Source organism: Paramormyrops kingsleyae, chromosome 6 (assembly GCF_048594095.1).
Source record: "Paramormyrops kingsleyae isolate MSU_618 chromosome 6, PKINGS_0.4, whole genome shotgun sequence".
In the NCBI taxonomy this organism is placed as follows: Eukaryota; Metazoa; Chordata; class Actinopteri; order Osteoglossiformes; family Mormyridae; genus Paramormyrops; species Paramormyrops kingsleyae.
This window is the reverse complement of record NC_132802.1, coordinates 5,091,772-5,109,213: the sequence shown is the minus strand read 5'-3', so window position 1 is coordinate 5,109,213 and position 17,442 is coordinate 5,091,772. Positions and strand designations below refer to the sequence as shown.

At 43.6% G+C, this 17,442-nt stretch overlaps 1 protein-coding gene across 4 annotated transcripts in view; it reads right to left on the bottom strand.

The window, feature by feature from the left end:
* Positions 1–17,442, bottom strand: part of megf6a (multiple EGF-like-domains 6a) — an 84,805-nt gene that overhangs the window by 52,189 nt on the left and 15,174 nt on the right. For 2 of the 4 annotated variants that reach the window (XM_023841472.2, XM_072713465.1), the window contains exon 5: positions 2,877–2,999. In XM_023841472.2, coding sequence (XP_023697240.2) covers positions 2,877–2,999 — 123 coding nt within the window. Of the gene's footprint in view, positions 1–2,876; positions 3,000–9,892; positions 9,949–10,488; positions 12,696–17,442 lie in introns of those variants that run through there. The other 2 variants (XM_023841473.2, XM_023841475.2) reach the window with 2 other exon arrangements.

The following is a 17,442-nucleotide window of genomic DNA, read 5'->3' as shown; positions in this document are numbered from 1 at the left end:
GAGCAGTCAGGCATGGTGGGTCTTAACCAGCAGAGACATACACCACCCCATAGATGGAGCAGTCAGGTATGGTGGGTCTTAACCAGCAGAGACATACACCACCCCATAGATGGAGCAGTCAGGTATGGTGGGTCTTAACCAGCAGAGACATACACCGCCCCATAGATGGAGCAGTCAGGTATGGTGGGTCTTAACCAGCAGATACACTACATACACCGCCCCATAGATGGAGCAGTCAGGCATGGTGGGTCTTAACCAGCAGAGACATACACCTCCCCATAGATGGAGCAGTCAGGTATGGTGGGTCTTAACCAGCAGATACACTACATACACCTCCCCATAGATGGAGCAGTCAGGCATGGTGGGTCTTAACCAGCAGAGACATACACCGCCCCATAGATGGAGCAGTCAGGCATGGTGGGTCTTAACCAGCAGAGACATACACCGCCCCATAGATGGAGCAGTCAGGTATGGTGGGTCTTAACCAGCAGAGACATACACCGCCCCACAGATGGAGCAGTCAGGCATGGTGGGTCTTAACCAGCAGAGACATACACCGCCCCATAGATGGAGCAGTCAGGTATGGTGGGTCTTAACCAGCAGAGACATACACCGCCCCACAGATGGAGCAGTCAGGCATGGTGGGTCTTAACCAGCAGAGACATACACCTCCCCATAGATGGAGCATGGTGGGTCTTAACCAACATGCAAACTGAAAGCCATAAAGCTACATTCTTCAGAATGTGCCCATTGCTTTTCTCTTTGGTTATTTTATTAAATTTACAGGCATGATTGGAGCAGAAACTCATCAAATGTAAACGAATAAAAGAGTTCAGGTTCAGATAAAATCATTTTATGTGAAAAGGTCTCGTAAGGTTCACTCAGTTTTGCTTTGGCCGTGTGAGGTCCACAGACTTTACACTCAGTCACTCTCGCCGGATTCCTCTGCAGAACAAAATGAGATGTCCCCTCAGCTATGTCACAGAATTATGTATGGATTATGTGGAGATTATATTACTGCACCTATATTGTGACCTTTTCGGTCCAGTAACCCGTAAGGATGCAGAGTATTTGTAACATCAAAACACTTTCAAGCCTTGGTATTCGTAAGGGGTTTGGGATTTTGGAAAAAGTGATGTCACACTAGACACATTAGCTACTGATGTTCGTGTACCCCAATTAGAAAACAGAGTGAATTATTCATAACTTCCCAAAGACACCAATCTTGAAAGACGTCCTTTTTACTTTGGACGTTCAGATGACGCTCTTTTTTCCACTAACTGTCAGGTTTTCTAAAAACACCCTCGGGCTACCTGGCTTTTGGGTCCTCCAATTACATGGTCTGTACTGCTGTGGATTACAGCCAAGGCCTTTTAATGAGAGGGCTGCTTACTAGTTAAACCCAGACAGAAAAGTCAGCAGGCTAGCGGATACCATTAAGCCACTGAGCTTAAGTCCCAAATGATAATGATTGTGGTGACCGGTGCCATGTGACCACTGGAGAATTGGACAGAGGGCCACGGCGGGACTGAAGGCCCCCATGGCCACACTAATGAAGCCTCAAAGAGGATGATTCTGCTCTTTTTTCTCAATACCCACCATTGACTGAGAAGATGAAGCTACTCATTAGTCCATTGTTGCAAAACAAGGATAAACATGCAGTTTATCCAGGAGAGTCTCAGATGTATGTTTTCTGCCCATTTTTGGATATATGAGGTATGGATCTAGTAAATATCTTTCTTTGTCTCCCCAGGAGTGGTGGAATGACCTCAAAATAAACAGCCTGTCATATAAATCAGTAACCCTCTGTGCAGTGTGCAGATATAAAAAAAGCATTCAGAACATTTATGAGGTCAATACAGGTGTAAGAAAGCAGGCATGTTCTGGAAGCTTTGCAAATTCAATCTCCTGGAGATACGCAAACGACACCTTGCACAGCTGAAGCACCTCTTCACTACTGCACTACTGATTTGTTCACCATATTAATACTACAGTGTTCCAGTTATTCTCTGGAATTAATCGCTGGAACTAAGAAGAAATATTCCAGTCATCACTTTCCAGGATGTGGTTTCCAGAAACCCTGAAATCTACAGAACGAACAAAAAGAAACACACAAACTCAACAAAATCAAATTAATGGTTTCTTCTGATTTTGGACACACTGATGCACAACCTCTTTTTTATAATTTTATTCATTTACATTTGATGAGTTTCTGCTCCAATCATGCCTGTAAATATCATAAAATAACCAAAAGTCCTTCAGCCTTGATGCCTGCGTTTGAGGACATGAAGGAAACCAAATGCCACTTTACTCATGATTGGAGCCAATGTGACCACAGGGAAAGGGGGTCTTAAAAAAGATCCACCCCCTAGGTCAGTGTTTCTCAACCCAGTCCACAGGGACCCCCCCAGATGGTCCGCATTGTTGCTCCCTCCCAGCTTCCTGCCAGACAGTTGACATTTTTGCTCCCTCCCAGCTTCCTACCAGACAGTTGACATTTTTGCTCCCTACCAGGAGCTGGGAGGGAGCAAAAACGTGGACTGTCTGGGGGCTCCCGAGGACCGGGTTGGGAAACACTGCCCTAGATACTTTGTTCTGTGGTCCAGAAGCTATTGGCCTGAGCTGCAAGGCCTGGCCTGCGATTTTGGAGGCGCTGACAGAGCAGGAGGATGGATCTTGGTGCGCTGAAAACCCACAAAAAAACACACTGCATGGAAGCTTTATTCAAACGCACATGGCAGAGGGGCAGCGGCCAGCTGGCACTGTCAGATGGCGGCTGGAGATGCGGCTCCTTTTTCAGGCAGATGGAATTCTGTCCACCGTTAATCCTAACAGGGCGTAATAGAGGCAAACAAACGGGCTGCTGTGAGACGTACCTTGGCAGGTCCTGCCATCTCCCTTCAGTCGCTGACCGGCGGGGCACTTGCAGTAGAAGCTGCCGATGGTGTTGCAACACTGGGCCTCGCAGCCACCGCGGGCCTCCTCGCATTCATTAACATCTGTGTTTGGGGGGAGCGAGAGGGGGCTTAACAACCACTCAGTCACCTGGTCAGCTGCACACCAGAGGGCCAATGACACGGCAAGCAGGCATCGGTGACACCATTTTGGGGCCAAATCATCCACATGCAAAATGTTCAAGCAAATGTGAACTATGTCGTGGCCATAGCCTCTGGGATAGGCTCCGGACCCTCTGTCACCCTGAATAGGACAACTGGTTACAGAAAATGGATGGATGGATGGATGAATGAAAGATGTGAACTATAGAGAAATTATAGAATACTGAAATATGAGTACCTACAGTACACTGACAAGGACATGCTGTAATGCAGGGGTACTCAACAGCATCCAGACAGAAGCCCAGTTTAATCTGGACCAATCAATCATTATTACAAGAGACCCCCTGGACCTTGGCTTTCTGTTGCTGAAGGAGTTTGGACTGAACTTCTGTTCTTACAGATACATAAACATTCCAAGAGTAGGTAAAATTTAGGCTTGATGTCTCCAATGTCCCATTCTAAACTAACACTTTTTGTATGAATAATTACTTCAGGGGCTATTGAAACCAGACACTATATATATTAAGAATAATGACAATATTTTAAATCCAACTTAATCCAGGCTATTATAAATCAACGCAGAGACGTTTAATGGAAAAGTAGACAGACTATTGCTGAAACATGATAGTTGTCCAGAAATCACCAGTGCTTAGCATGTGCCGTTTTCATGAAAGTATCTGGTCACATTCTGAGGGAAACTTGACGACAATTCTGCACCAAATCACTGAAGAATAAGCGGAAAGCACTGATCACTATACAAAGAAACCCATAAGTTATTTCTAGCCTCAGGAAGGGCATTCTTCTGTCAAAGCACCAAGTTCACCACCTCTGGCTTTGGTTGGAGAAATCAGCAGAAGCGTATTGGGAGACCCTTCAGAAGGGCTCTGTGCAAACTCAACATGAAAAAATACACACGTCTGCAAAACTGTCTTTACCCCGGGTTCTGTAATCAAACCAGGAGCAGAAGTGGACCAGCCGCCTGTCCATCATCACACCATAAATTCCATGTTCAGGGTCTGAAATGAACGTGCGGTTATGAAAATGTGTTTGATTGTTCACTTGAGTTATGACGTTTCGACCATCAAAGCCAGAAAGGAGGGGGGTGGTTACGTAGTAGGGTGGGGGGGGGGGGAGGGGGGGGCATGGACAAAAGCTGCCTTGCATTCCTTTTTTGCAAGTACCTCCATATGATGGGGAGGGAACAGCATACCATGACCGTTGATTTGTGATATTTGTGTGATATATATATATATATAGTTTTTCTTTTGATTTACAGGCTCCGAGAATTGTTATATGTATTTTTTTGCAATATTCATCCAACACAATGTCCATATTTTCAGAAGTAAAGTAGAGCTGGAGAGTCAATGGAGAGTCAATGGAGAGTCAATGCACAAGTCAAAATGGCAGGCAGGGCATCTGTCACTGCTTGTGATGCCGTCCTTAAACGGGGCTGGCAGTGGTTTACTGGGACATCGTCCCCTATACACACATGGAGTAACCTCCCCAGCAAGACTTGGAACGTATGGCAGGTCCATCAAGCAAACGAGCCCCATCGCGGGGGTTCATGCACGGCCCACCAGCTCGTGGTGTCGGCTTAGAACAGAATGTACCACATGTGGAGGCCAAGGAATTCCAAAATAAACTCCAACTAGGCTTGAGGAGGAACCCGACCTTTGCGTGTTTAACCCCCAAAGTGGGGGCATGTTTCTGATCAGCGGAAGGTGGCCATGAACATCATATTCAAGTCCAGCACATTTAAGGGCTGTCATGGTTATTCGTTTTCAAAACGCCTTTTCTGTGGCTTTGCTCACACACGACTTCAGTCTGCTGCCAAGTCTGGATTTTTACTGTATTTCCACCAGGCAATTAATACTTCAGTAATGCCTCCCTTAACTGACACAAAGGAGGAATTTAAAAGTGAATCACATTAAAAACATGCCTAGCAATAAGTCTGCCTACAACTACAAGTAGTAGACTATGAACATAGTTCGAGATTGTCTACTAGGATCATGAAAATGATTTTGGGGCAAGTAGGAATAAGTCCAGAATGTTGAGTCTCAGTCAGAAAGCAATCGATTTACATGTCACTTAATCTGAAACCAGAAAAAGTACTGCTCATCACTCAGACACAGTACTGCTGTATTTCTCCAAAAACCGCGGGAGGTCATAGCACACAGAGAGGTTACTCTGATTTATATACTGAGAAAACGCATTACAACAGATAGTATGTGTTTTACAACAACTTATGTGCAAGGAAGTCAAACATAACTTATGTATGAAAAACTATGCTACAAAAATACATGATCCCCTACACGGGACCTACTTGGGGGACGTCAGTGTTGTCCGTGCAGGAGACCAGGGGCCTACTCATCATCCTAGACCAGGCTGCTCGTGTGATCTGAGAGTAAAAGCGGCCGGGGGCCACCTCTGCCCCCAAATTCCACTGGATCTTAGGGAATCAGCACCTGCCAGTTGGGTCACATCAGCCCTGACACCCACTGTACCCTCTGAGCTCAAACTGCCCTACGCACTGTACACTGCATACCTATATACACCATCACCTGTTTGTATAACAAACAAACAAACACCTTTATTTCTGCACATACTTTCAATTTCAAAAACGAAAATATGACGCCTTGGAAGATCCGTGTGGAAGGTTTTCATTCTGCTTTTTAATTGTTTATAACTGCAAATAAATTTCTGTCACCGTTGGGGGATTTTATTCAGTTTTGTGTGATTTTTATGTGAGATGTTGCTACCAAGAAAATTATAAACAGCTCAGAGTAATTTCCTTGTTCATTTTTTATGAGCGTGCTGCAGCTTTATAGTAGGTTTTATAAGGTTAAGGCTGTCTGGGTTTCACTTGGGGGTTAATGGCTTTGACTCCGGCGGCCTGTAGACTGATTCGTGGTGCCTCCGAGTTTCCGTCATCTATTCACAAGATGCCCTGTTGGGCTCACTATTGCCAGCAGGTCAGCTCTGAAATGTAGCCCACACACAAGGGCATGGGGTTCACTTAAGATTAAAGACTTAGAAAATCAAGGGAGAGCTTTTGTGAAATGTAAAATCACGAAACTGGAACACCACCAGAGGGCAGTATTATCAGCTAATATTTATATTTTAAACTACTGGTGAATGTCATTTTAAAATAATCTTTCCATAAATCTCTTTAAAAAATTTGTTGTACACCTACAAAAAAAAAAAGCAAACACATTGTTGCTTGTTGGCCTTTCTCTTGTCTTGGGTCGTGCTTTTTTTCCCGGCAACCCCTGAAATCAAGTGTGGGTCGCCCGACTGAAGAGAACGAGGCCCCACCCACGCCTGACTTCAGAGGTCATCACCTGGAAACCATCCTCTGGTTCGTGCCACAGCCGAGCTTCACGTGTCACTTCCTGTTCGAACCCATGCTTCTTTTAGCTGCCCCGGTATCCCAAGGCACGCCCCCTGGCCATGGGACCGGCAGCAAATGAAGCACCTTTTTAATGTTTAGTTAAACCTCTGCGGCTGATAGACAGTCACTCTTCAGTGGGATTCGATCTCCACCACGGGAGCGGTTTGCTATTACATGGGCTTTTTAAAACCACCTGGTTTCCATCAGTGCTCTATTACTGAAAGCGGCAGGCTACCAGAAAACATGAGTATTTAATCAAACGTGGAGCGATCCTGGCGAAAGATTACATAAGCGCAATCCCTAGGCATGCGCCATGTGAAAAAATAAATAAACATGAAGGCATGCAGTTCTCTGTGAGGCTGGGGGACCGGGGAGCTGAGTGCGCAGTGCTATGGCAGATGTTGGTAGCTGTTGGCAGGGGCCAAGCACCACGCACGCTGCTGGGGGCACGTGCTTCAGTGCCAGGGGGCTGATGATAAGCAGGCTGCCTCTTGCCCACTGGATGGGGCCTGATCCTTGGGTTAAACCACGCCGCTCACCTGAGGCCAGGGGGAAAAAAGCTTCAACAATGGGCTCCATTCACTGCAAATTAACTTTTTGGGCACGGCAAGCAGGATGAGTGCATTTTTTTTTCTAAATTCCTTCCTTTAAAATTGCTTTCATGAATACAGAGGTTTGTTTTAGGCCTGTAAAATAAAACCAGCCAAACTTTTGTGTCTGTTTCCTTGTGTTTTTGACTGAGGAGTACACCACAGGAAACTGCATTTGAACTGAGAAGAACTGGACAAGTTGTCTGCCTGGCAGTTCCACTTTAGCATGCTCAAAACCATCCATCTATCCACCTTCCAGAAAAATCTCCAGGTGAGGGCTAGTTGAGATATTCTCAAAGCATGCTTTTCTAAATTAATATTTAGCATTTAAAGTATGAGGGGTCAACTAATATGACACATAGGTCATCTAGGTCAGTCCAAGTCAGTTGCTGATTTCATAATGCATCATACTGGATTCAAGGTGTAATTATACATATTATCACATGGGGGGCGGTGAACTGTGGCCACAGTGTGGCTCACTCAAATCCCAGCCTCATTAGCATAAAAATCACACCCAGCACCCACAGAAGCTGGCAGCTCGAGGTGTAGAACTGACAGCATCATTTACTTGTAAATAAATGGTTGTAAAACACAATGTGCGAGGGGGTGTAGGCCCAGCCGTGGGGATCCGAGCGATTCTTCTGGGATGCAGACACATCAGCACCTTGATCTCAGGTGACTGTGATCTTACGTGTCCCTCAGCTAATATACATTAACCAGTTTATTGGAAAAAAAAACAAAACAGTATTTAGTTTAGACCAGTCAAACCACTTAATTTAAGAATGACTTTTACACAGGTGAAAATAATGTTCCCAGCAAACCGTTTCACTTAACGTGATTTTATTTGTCCCTCTTATTCCCAGGTGGGACCAAAGGCAGCATATGCAATACGCCATGGGGACCTGCAGAGTGAAACTGAAAATGAACTTTAATTATAGTAACTGCTACTGGCCTCTCCACAGGACACCGTCTGACCGGCCAGAGTAGAAGCTTCTTTCACGCTGATTTTCTGCTCCTGGAACGTGTTTGTCCACCTTTCAAACTCCAGGGGGAGTCAAAGACCACTCTGAAAGCCTCATTTTTCCATCACACGTCAAAGATCATTACAGATGATTATGAAGCGTGAAGGATCATATCAAAAGAACATAAATAAATATGTCCTTTTACAATTATGCATGTTACAGAAAGGACTGAAGCCACAAAACCTAAGGCGGGTAACACAAAAGGGGGCTGGTAACTAGCCTATGGTTCTAAACCCTAGTTATGGGGGGGCTTTGGCCCCCTTATTTTTGCCTCATCTTCCCAAAAAAATAATTTTTCTAAAACCTTTCAGCGATTTGCCCTGTATTTCGGTATACATCTCATATTCCCTGCTTGGCAAAGCTTATCATGGGCAACCCAGAGGGTATTTCATGAGGGGGCAGAGCCCCCCAAGGGTCCAATCCGAGAAACACCCCAGCTTAAACCCTCCCTTCACAACCAGCCATTGGCGTATGCCCCCTGAGCTCGCCGGGACGCAGTGCACTCTCTGCCTCATGCGAATGTGCGATGAAACCCTGGGGGTGTTTCTAGGGGGGGTGATGGCAGGGCAGCTCATGGTAGGGATGATCTGCGAGTGGCCTGGAGCAGGCTCCGGAATGTTCCTCGGGAATCAAAATCTGTTCTGCAGATAAAAGCACATCCTGTGCCCCCCCCCCTCCCCCAGCACAACCTAAAGCCCCTGGAATGAGAAACACAGGCAGGGTCCATGTGGAGGGGGGGGGGGGGGGGCAGGCAGTGCTCTGTTACAGGAAAACAATATAACAGATACATTCTGCATCTGTGTAAAGAATTATTGACCTTCTCAGTAAAGCTTGAGACATGACACTCGCAATCAATAAAACGTCATTCTGAGTTACTCTGGATTTGAATAAAAATATGAACTAGATTCCATGTAATATAGGTCAGTCTCCTATACTACATAATTAACTGTATATTCCTATAGACTTTTTTCTAGCTAGTTTTCTTTAAACTGAATCTGATGTATTTGAAGAAATGTTCATAATGACTATGAAAAACAGCCGCTGTCTACTTATTTGCCTCAGTGGTGAAATATAACATTTAAAGATGCAGAATCCTGATCTAAAGCAAAAACCCACATCATACAGATCAGGAAGACTGATATTAACTCGGTTTATAGGCTGATACAGTTTATACAATAAGAGGCACACATGAATCAGCTGGATCGAAATTCCGACTGACTCAAAATAGTGGCCTTGATCTTAAGAGCATCCATCCATGGATGGTCAGCAACCACTGGTCCTAGTCAGGGTCCTGGAGCCTATCCTGGTGACTATCGGTGCAAGGCAGGGCACACTCAGACACCATTCACACCTATGGGCAATTTATTAACTCCAATTAACCTAAGCATGTCTTTGGACTGTGGAGAGAAACTAGAATACCCAGAGGAAACCTCACAACGACGCAGGGAGAACATGCAAACTCCACAGACATGGAGCCATGATGGAGACTCAAACCCAGGTCTCAGACACATGAGGCAACAAGGGTAAGCACTGCACCACCATACTGCCCCGTCTAGAAAAAAAAAAGGCACTTTTCATCAGAATTACAGGGGGCCATTCTATTAGACTAATATGGTTGACCCAGAGTGATCTCTTTGTGGTTTAAAATCATAGTGCCCCGAAGTGTATGGGGACCTGCTGTTATTGTGCCCATCTGCAGTCTGGGCACTGGTGAAGTTACCCATGACGGTAGCGATCTGCTCCCCCCACCCTCTGATGGACGGAAGGGCCAACGCAGCCCTGGCCAAAGACACACGAACTTTTGGTGGAGCTACCGATCATTATAGCACACACCTGTGCTGCCAGATCGTGGCAGAGATCCAGCGGGATGCAGGGTGGAGCAAATCTGCCTGTAAGTGAAACCCAAGATTACAGGACTGAACTTAAAATTTCAATATTCCCCACTGCCGCTTTGTCACTTATGGCAAAGAGACGCAACACACAAAAACAAAACTACATCTAAATGCAAATAATTGACTCACTTAACCAGACCTTGTATCTAAAATAAGTTACATTTAATCATTTTATATACAGCTGTTTTTCTACTGAGGGAATTCAGGCAAAGCTGCTTAGTCATGTTAAGAGTAAAATCCCCCCAGGACACAAATCACCAACTGCGTGATCACAAGTCCAGAGCTCAGGCACTTGCCTACCCACTCCTATGAAATTACATTCCCCAACATCCTCCTTCTTCACTTCAGGTAGGAACCCAAAATAGAACCACTACCCCATGCCAAATCCCCGGAGTCCTACTTAGACAAGCTAGCGAGTTACAGGAACCAATGAACTAACGGTATGCCCCCCCCCCCCCCCAAGGATCATGGTAACCCCATTATACCACAAGCAAAGCACGCAAAAGCCAGAGTGAAAAAAAACTGATGCGACCTCACCTTGAATCATCCGGACTGCCCCTCCCCATTGGACACCTCCCTCGAACCCATGCTCTGTCGCTGGCTACTGTTGCGGCCTTTGGCACACCACGCCGAGGGCTCAGAATAACACAGAAGACAGGAAAATAAATAAGCAAAGACGTGGGGGGAGCCTTTGAAGGAGGCAGGGAACCCAAACCTGATGAAAAAGAGCTGTGTCAAGAGGCAAAGTCTGGATCCAGCAGCCCAGATGAGCGATCACCCAGATTGGAGGGGAAAGGGGGGATGAAACATCTCAGCTGTGGATGAAAGAAGAAGCACTGAAGGTAAAGAGTGACAGACACTCAAAACACTAGTTAGGAAATAACTTGAGAAATCAAGATATCAGCCATAGTCTCACCAGTGCTGACTATGGCTGTACCTATAAACCACTAAATAAATTAATTCAATGCGTATGAATGTCATAAAACAGGCAATTAAATACAACCAGACAACATAAAGCTAGAAATACACTGGCAGGTAATAATTCCACATAAACAGAATCATCGACTCAATGCCTCAGCCTAAATTCCAGAGATATGGGCCCCACTAAGGACGACAAAGACAGTATTAGGGAAGAAGTGTGCATTATTGTTACTTCCTGGGCAGAATATAGACCTGATCCACCAATCAAGAATTTCCTCTCTAGTCTCTGAAAATGTTCATTTCTTTGTGTAACTCCCTGCAGCTCTGCAACATGCAATAAAATGGACGATAGTAGCATAGTTGGGATAGTTTACAAAATACAATAAAATACAATAAAAACATGTCCATCTCAGGACAAACACTTAAGCAACAACCTATAAGTATTTTTTGTCCAGCGTTGCAGTAAACTATATAGCCTATTTCACTCATGCACCATCCCTACTGCGAACATCAAGGTGACGAGCGTTGACAGCCAATCACCGTATCAACTGTGCGACCTGATCTTATCTGTCTGCTAAATCTTTGCTGCCCGACTCCAATAAATCCATCCACACTCCACTCTGCTCGTCGGCAGAACATCAGGTCCACTTCCCAGCATCAAACTTATCAGTCTTTGCTGTCAGTAGTGAGACCCCCAATGTCACTCCCTGAAAATACAATCAGACGCCGCACTCTCTCGAACCTTGAAATGCCCTCCCGAGCTTTCACTCAAAATTCACTTTGAACAAGAAATGGACTCAATTTACTTTCCTCAGACAGACTGGCAACATTTTGAAATTGAAATATGATTCCCTGAGTTGACAGAAATGGCAAGTTTTCATCAGGCGTTCACCCAAAGTCAGCATGAGTTCAACCGGGTCCTCAAATGTGATTCTGATGCTAAATCCTCTCTGCGACACTCTATAAAACAATCTGATGTACGAAGGTCATTTAGAGGACAACTCTCCACTCCAGGCTTTCACTGTCACTCAGATCCTTCTGGTACCTTCTGGTACCTCATTTCACTCATCAATCCAGCTATGTTCAGTAAATATCTATCCAATCAGAATACACTCTTATTCCCAAGAGCAAAATATGTGAGTGCAGTACAGACAACTAGAGGCAGGTGTCTAACTTAAACTGAGAAACCATGAAAATTCTTCTAAAATCAACATGTCGAATGGCTGATGTTACTGTATCTGATAAACTGGACGCCTGATGAAGTCCTGGACTGGAACCGAAATTTTTACGTGTTAGTGGAAGATAACGTGATAAACATTCGGTCTTGAGGGTAATGAGCATCTGAACATCTTTAATTTCGTATTTTCATGATGTTTTACAAAAAAATGTAATCACTTATAAGAACTGGAAAGTGCAGTTTCAAAGCAAAGAAAGGTCATGACCTGCTGCTATGAGAAGGTTCCAGGGACGTGACCCAGTATCTAAAACTCGTCAGCAGTTCAGGCTCGTGAGAAGATAACCAACGTTCATGTGAAATGTACCGAGGCCACCCCCCCAGCATTTTCCCTAAATTTACCCTAGGCCATGCCCCTCCCTAACTCTATGCAAGGCACTGCTCCCAACTTGGAGGCTGAGAGGAAGTGATGTCACCCCCAAGCCGTCCTAAGAAATATTATAATTCTTAGACTTGAAATAAGCCCATGAAAGACTCTGAAAAATAGATAAATGAACACAACAGGAGGGTGGGGTTTAGTGCTCAAGACTCAAGAAATACACAGATTTTAAAATACAGCTTTATGTGAAATTGGACTCAAAATATTACTAAAATATGAATATGTAAAATTATATGAAATAATGTGGCATAATATCAATTAGCATACTTTGTAAAGCAGGAACATTATCTTTGCGTTTGATGGCCAAAAGATTTTCATTTATATTTACATGTGATGATTTTACCTATACACAAAAATGTGCCATTAGTTGTTATTTCCAAACACACATCTTGCCAAATTCTCATCATTCCGAAAAATGGGGAGTTGAAATATCCAGTCTTGCTTAAGAATTAATTTGAGATGTGTTTAGAGTCAGCCAAGAGACTAAACATGTTCAACAGATAAGTGCGATGATTTACTATTTCTTACTTGAAATGAGTGCAAAAAGAAAAAAAGTCTATTCCGCCAAATATTTGGTGTGAAAGAGGTCAGATTAAATCTATTGAAATTCTTCACATAACTGCCCCCAAACAGTTGTCCTGTTTTATGAAGATGTTAAATCTGAACAGAAATCTGATCATAACACTAACCAATTAGTAACTGTCAATTGTCTTGAGAGAATACAATAAATATTCATTCATATTTTTCTGAGAAAAACAAATGGTGACGCTTTTGGCTGCATCGGCCTTAATCGGTCAACTTGAATGTTTGAACATACCTCAGGATGAAATATGGACAGTTCCTAAGAAGCGCAAATTAATCTTGTGAATGGAAAGCATTCATCCTGTTTGAATCTCCCACTGGAATCTGCTGCACCTAATCAAAGCCGTTTCTCCACGCAGGTCACAGAAGCGAAATACCCAACATGAGACAGGAAGGAGCCACATTCATTTGATTCACAATAACTCCAACCAACAAAAAAGAAACAAGTAATAATAATAAAAAAAAGTTTCACTACTTTAAGAACAATATAACTGGATGACAATGGCTGTATATTTTAGATACAAGTAGATACAATTTAATCTTGCGGGTTACTGGAAGCTACCAGTTATACATGGCCACCTCAGCACTCCAAGTCAAACGGTGTACTGTCTCAGTTCTCCCCTTCCCAGTCTGTAGTGGGAACCATTCAGCTGGGGTTTGAGATTTGGCCTGTACTAAAGGGCAAGATTCTTTCTGAAAAGTGGGGACAATAATTGCCTGCTTCCATTGTAAAATGAATTAAATGCATCAAACATCACATGAAAGAGCTGACTGACAAGCTGCCTGTTTAAAAAGGGGGTCAGAGAACAGGGAGATGGTGCTACAAATGAAAACAATACATCCATCCATCCATCCATCCATGCTCCAGGAAAAATTCACAGATGTGTTATTACACAAAATAAATGTGACACAGCAGTAAGTGGAGAAGGACATGCACAGTCCCTCAGAAGGTGACCTCAGACCACTCTGCCTGATGGTAGAACTTTGGAGCCTTGGATATGATTCACTGTCACACAAGGACCCCTCATCTTCCCCTATTGGCTGAAACTCGATTACAATCTAATTATCACAGTCATATACATTGTGAGGATTGCTTTGTTTGAATATGTCACAGGAATGTATCCCTAAAAGTGGAAAAAAGCACCGTGATAAATTGAAAAGTTTGTCATGTCATTTAAATGTTATGGCTTGTCACTTGATATCAAATTCCTGGATGTTTTTTTTTTCTTCTAACAATAATGGACAGATTAACATAACAGCTAATTTGTGGTCTGTTTTCATTGCCAGTACAGCAGCAATGACTCCAAAGCATGACAGACCTTTGAACCTAAAGCATGTTGGAACAACAAGGATATTCCAGACATACATTCTCAATTTAACATGCAACACTTTGGGAGTCGGTCCCCAGGAGTGACAGAGAGCAGAATCAGGTGCCACAGGGGCTTGTCAGTGAGGATCACGGTTCATTATGTGTTACGGTTAAACCAGACAGGATTGCGCTGGGCAAACAAAAACCAAATAAAGATGCAGAAACAAGGTGCTGGAAAAAACAGGGAAAAACAAACATGAAACTGATGCCTCACAAATGCTGACCTCCCAGGTGGCTCATTTATCATTCTTGTCAAGACTTTAAGGCAGACATGAAGTTATTTCCCAGAATTCCTTTGATCAGACATCATGCCCAAGGACATCAAAAACCGATGGCACAAAAGCAAGATTTCAGCAAGAAGGACAGTGCTCAGTGTAAAGTGCTGGGGACAAGACAGGAGAAAATGTCACATTCTAATGCTACTATTCCACAAGATACAGAGTGATTCAAAATAAACATATAATTAGTTTAAACCACCAAAGATAGCGATAATCCACATTACAGCCAATGCTTCACCGTCACTCCGGACAGCTTCTGAAAAGTCAGAAATCTTGGTGTTCTCTGTTTCTAAACTTCTAAACTCCAGAATCCGTCCCACTTTTCTAGAATGGGCTCAGATCTCCTCCCTTTAGAGTGCATGCTATCCCTAAACCTCTGGATCCATCCCAGATGCATGGGAGAGGCCAGAGATGGCAGCAGAGCATTGAATGAACTAAACTTCAAGATTCAGAATTCAAGGTTTATTGTCATTCTGAAAACATGGGATAGCATGAATGTCCTGTAAAAAAGCACTATAATCTAAAAACAGGCATTGAGTCCAATAAAAACATACAATACATAAAAACCATAAATAGCACAATTAAAAGTATGGATATGTATTAATGTAAAGCAGATTCACTCCAAAGACAGAGAGCCTGTTTCCCCCTGAAGAAAAGACAGTGCAGTTAAGTTAAGTAGCATTTCCCCTAACAATGACATCCCCATCCTAACCACAAGGCACAGCAGGTGTGTGAAACTGGCATCCCGCCAGGACTCATTATACCAGAGCAAATCACTGATGTACCCATGGACCCGGTCCAGTCATACGTTTTTGAAGTGTCACTTGTCTGAGATGCACAATAGGAAAACAAGAACAGAGGGAGCTTGTTGAAAGTAATATTTGGCCGGCTGAGCATGAGAGGTTTGGTCATTACCAGCTGACGGCGACACTCGAGAGGATAATTGTGGTAAAACGCTCTGTATCAATCTCTTTGCAGTGGCTTAATACTGTTCATGTTTTCCAAGATATGACAGAGGAAAAAAACTGCAGTTATTAACCTGGTGAATACTCTACATTTTCATAAGATTATCACTGAAAAAATACAGACTGCCGTTATAGATTAGATATTAAAAATAGCAGACTACTGTACGAACGTCCCCCAGGAATATGTAAAGTACAAACAAACCAGTGAAACTTAATAAATAAATAAGATTAATTCGTATGTAACAAACAGCTACGACATAAAACACCTTTGCTTTGTTATTATTGGTATGCAGTGTGATAAGCTACTGCAAATATCTCCTTCCCATGTTTTTTTCAATGCTTTCAGTCCTGTATGACCTACTGTACCACACTGCAGAACTCCCATAGACCAGGATTGCAGATTATGAACAGATATCTGCATAACCCATTCTCCGTTTAACAAAAAAATCAGTCCCATGTCCCATAAATATCAAAGCATCTGCTTCTTTGTGTCCTAGGAACCTAGTCAGAAAAGAAAAATCGGACTGAAATCAATTTTCTATTATTGCCAAGTTATGACAATGAAGTGTTCTTAAAAATATATAATGAACACTGTGACAACAATATTAGTCATACACCCCTAAATGCCATACAGGTCAGTTCAGCTCTGATGTGTGGCGGCATTAGTGTACTACAACGCATATCTACATCACTGATGCCTCATTCCTTCCAGCTGGGACAGTTTCCTTTCAGGACAAGAATACTCTGACCCAAAGAGCTCCCGTTGTCGTCATCTGACCACTGCTGTCACCGACCACCCCCCCTCCCATCCTCTGTCACATATCATAACACTACCAGCAAGACGTTTACTTAATCTGTCTCTCTCAGTGTCTCTCCCGTTCGCCTGACGTGACTTTGCCAGCATCTTAAGCACCACGGACATCTCCCTCCAACCCCACTATGCAGCCACCTCTGCTGGGAGTCTCATAAATGTAGCGCAACCTTTTCTGTCAGTAAGGAAGGTGTTTGTCACCATTAAACAAAAGGACCACCAATAACTAGAACAACAGTGCGTCCAACAATCTCTAGCTGGAAACACATGGTGCCAAGATCCAAGAAATCCTTGGGGCAAACTGTCAAACAGTGAAGAATGTCTCCCTCCCCAGACCCAACCACAAAAGTACACAGAATGTGCCCCCAGTGGTCTCTAATCTGATTAAATCCATGTGCTGAGTGCAGCACCCTGTTTGCCCTGAAGACACAACCTCCCCAAGAAGTTACACATCCTGCAGTCATTTCAACAGGCTGATTTCAGTCATGACATTAGACTTACTGAGGAAGTACTATGTTCTGTCAACAAAGCGTGTGACATCTGAACTTTGACCTCTCGAAGCGCCCATCTTTACTTCCTTAACCGGTTTTCCCCATTTCCAACTGACTGATCAGCTCAGGATGACTGTAATTCAGATACTGTCACCGGATTTGGCAGCAAGAAGCAGCAGGTTTAATAAGAAGCAGTGCAGGAACGTCTCCATGGACCAGAGAGCAAAGTCCAGAAGTGAGGTTGTGGAAAGTTACCTCAGACACTTAGGGGTGAAAGTTCTCCGTGGTTGGTAAAGCCTAAAAAAGTGTTCCTTTAAAAAAGTGTAAACTATTTTAACAGATCCTGATGAGAAACTGCTGAAGAATGTGGATAGTGATCATCTGGCTAAAGCCTGTGATTTACATCTGAAAACTAAATGTTTTTTCAAAAAATAAAGCCAAAGCCATCCATAACAATAAAC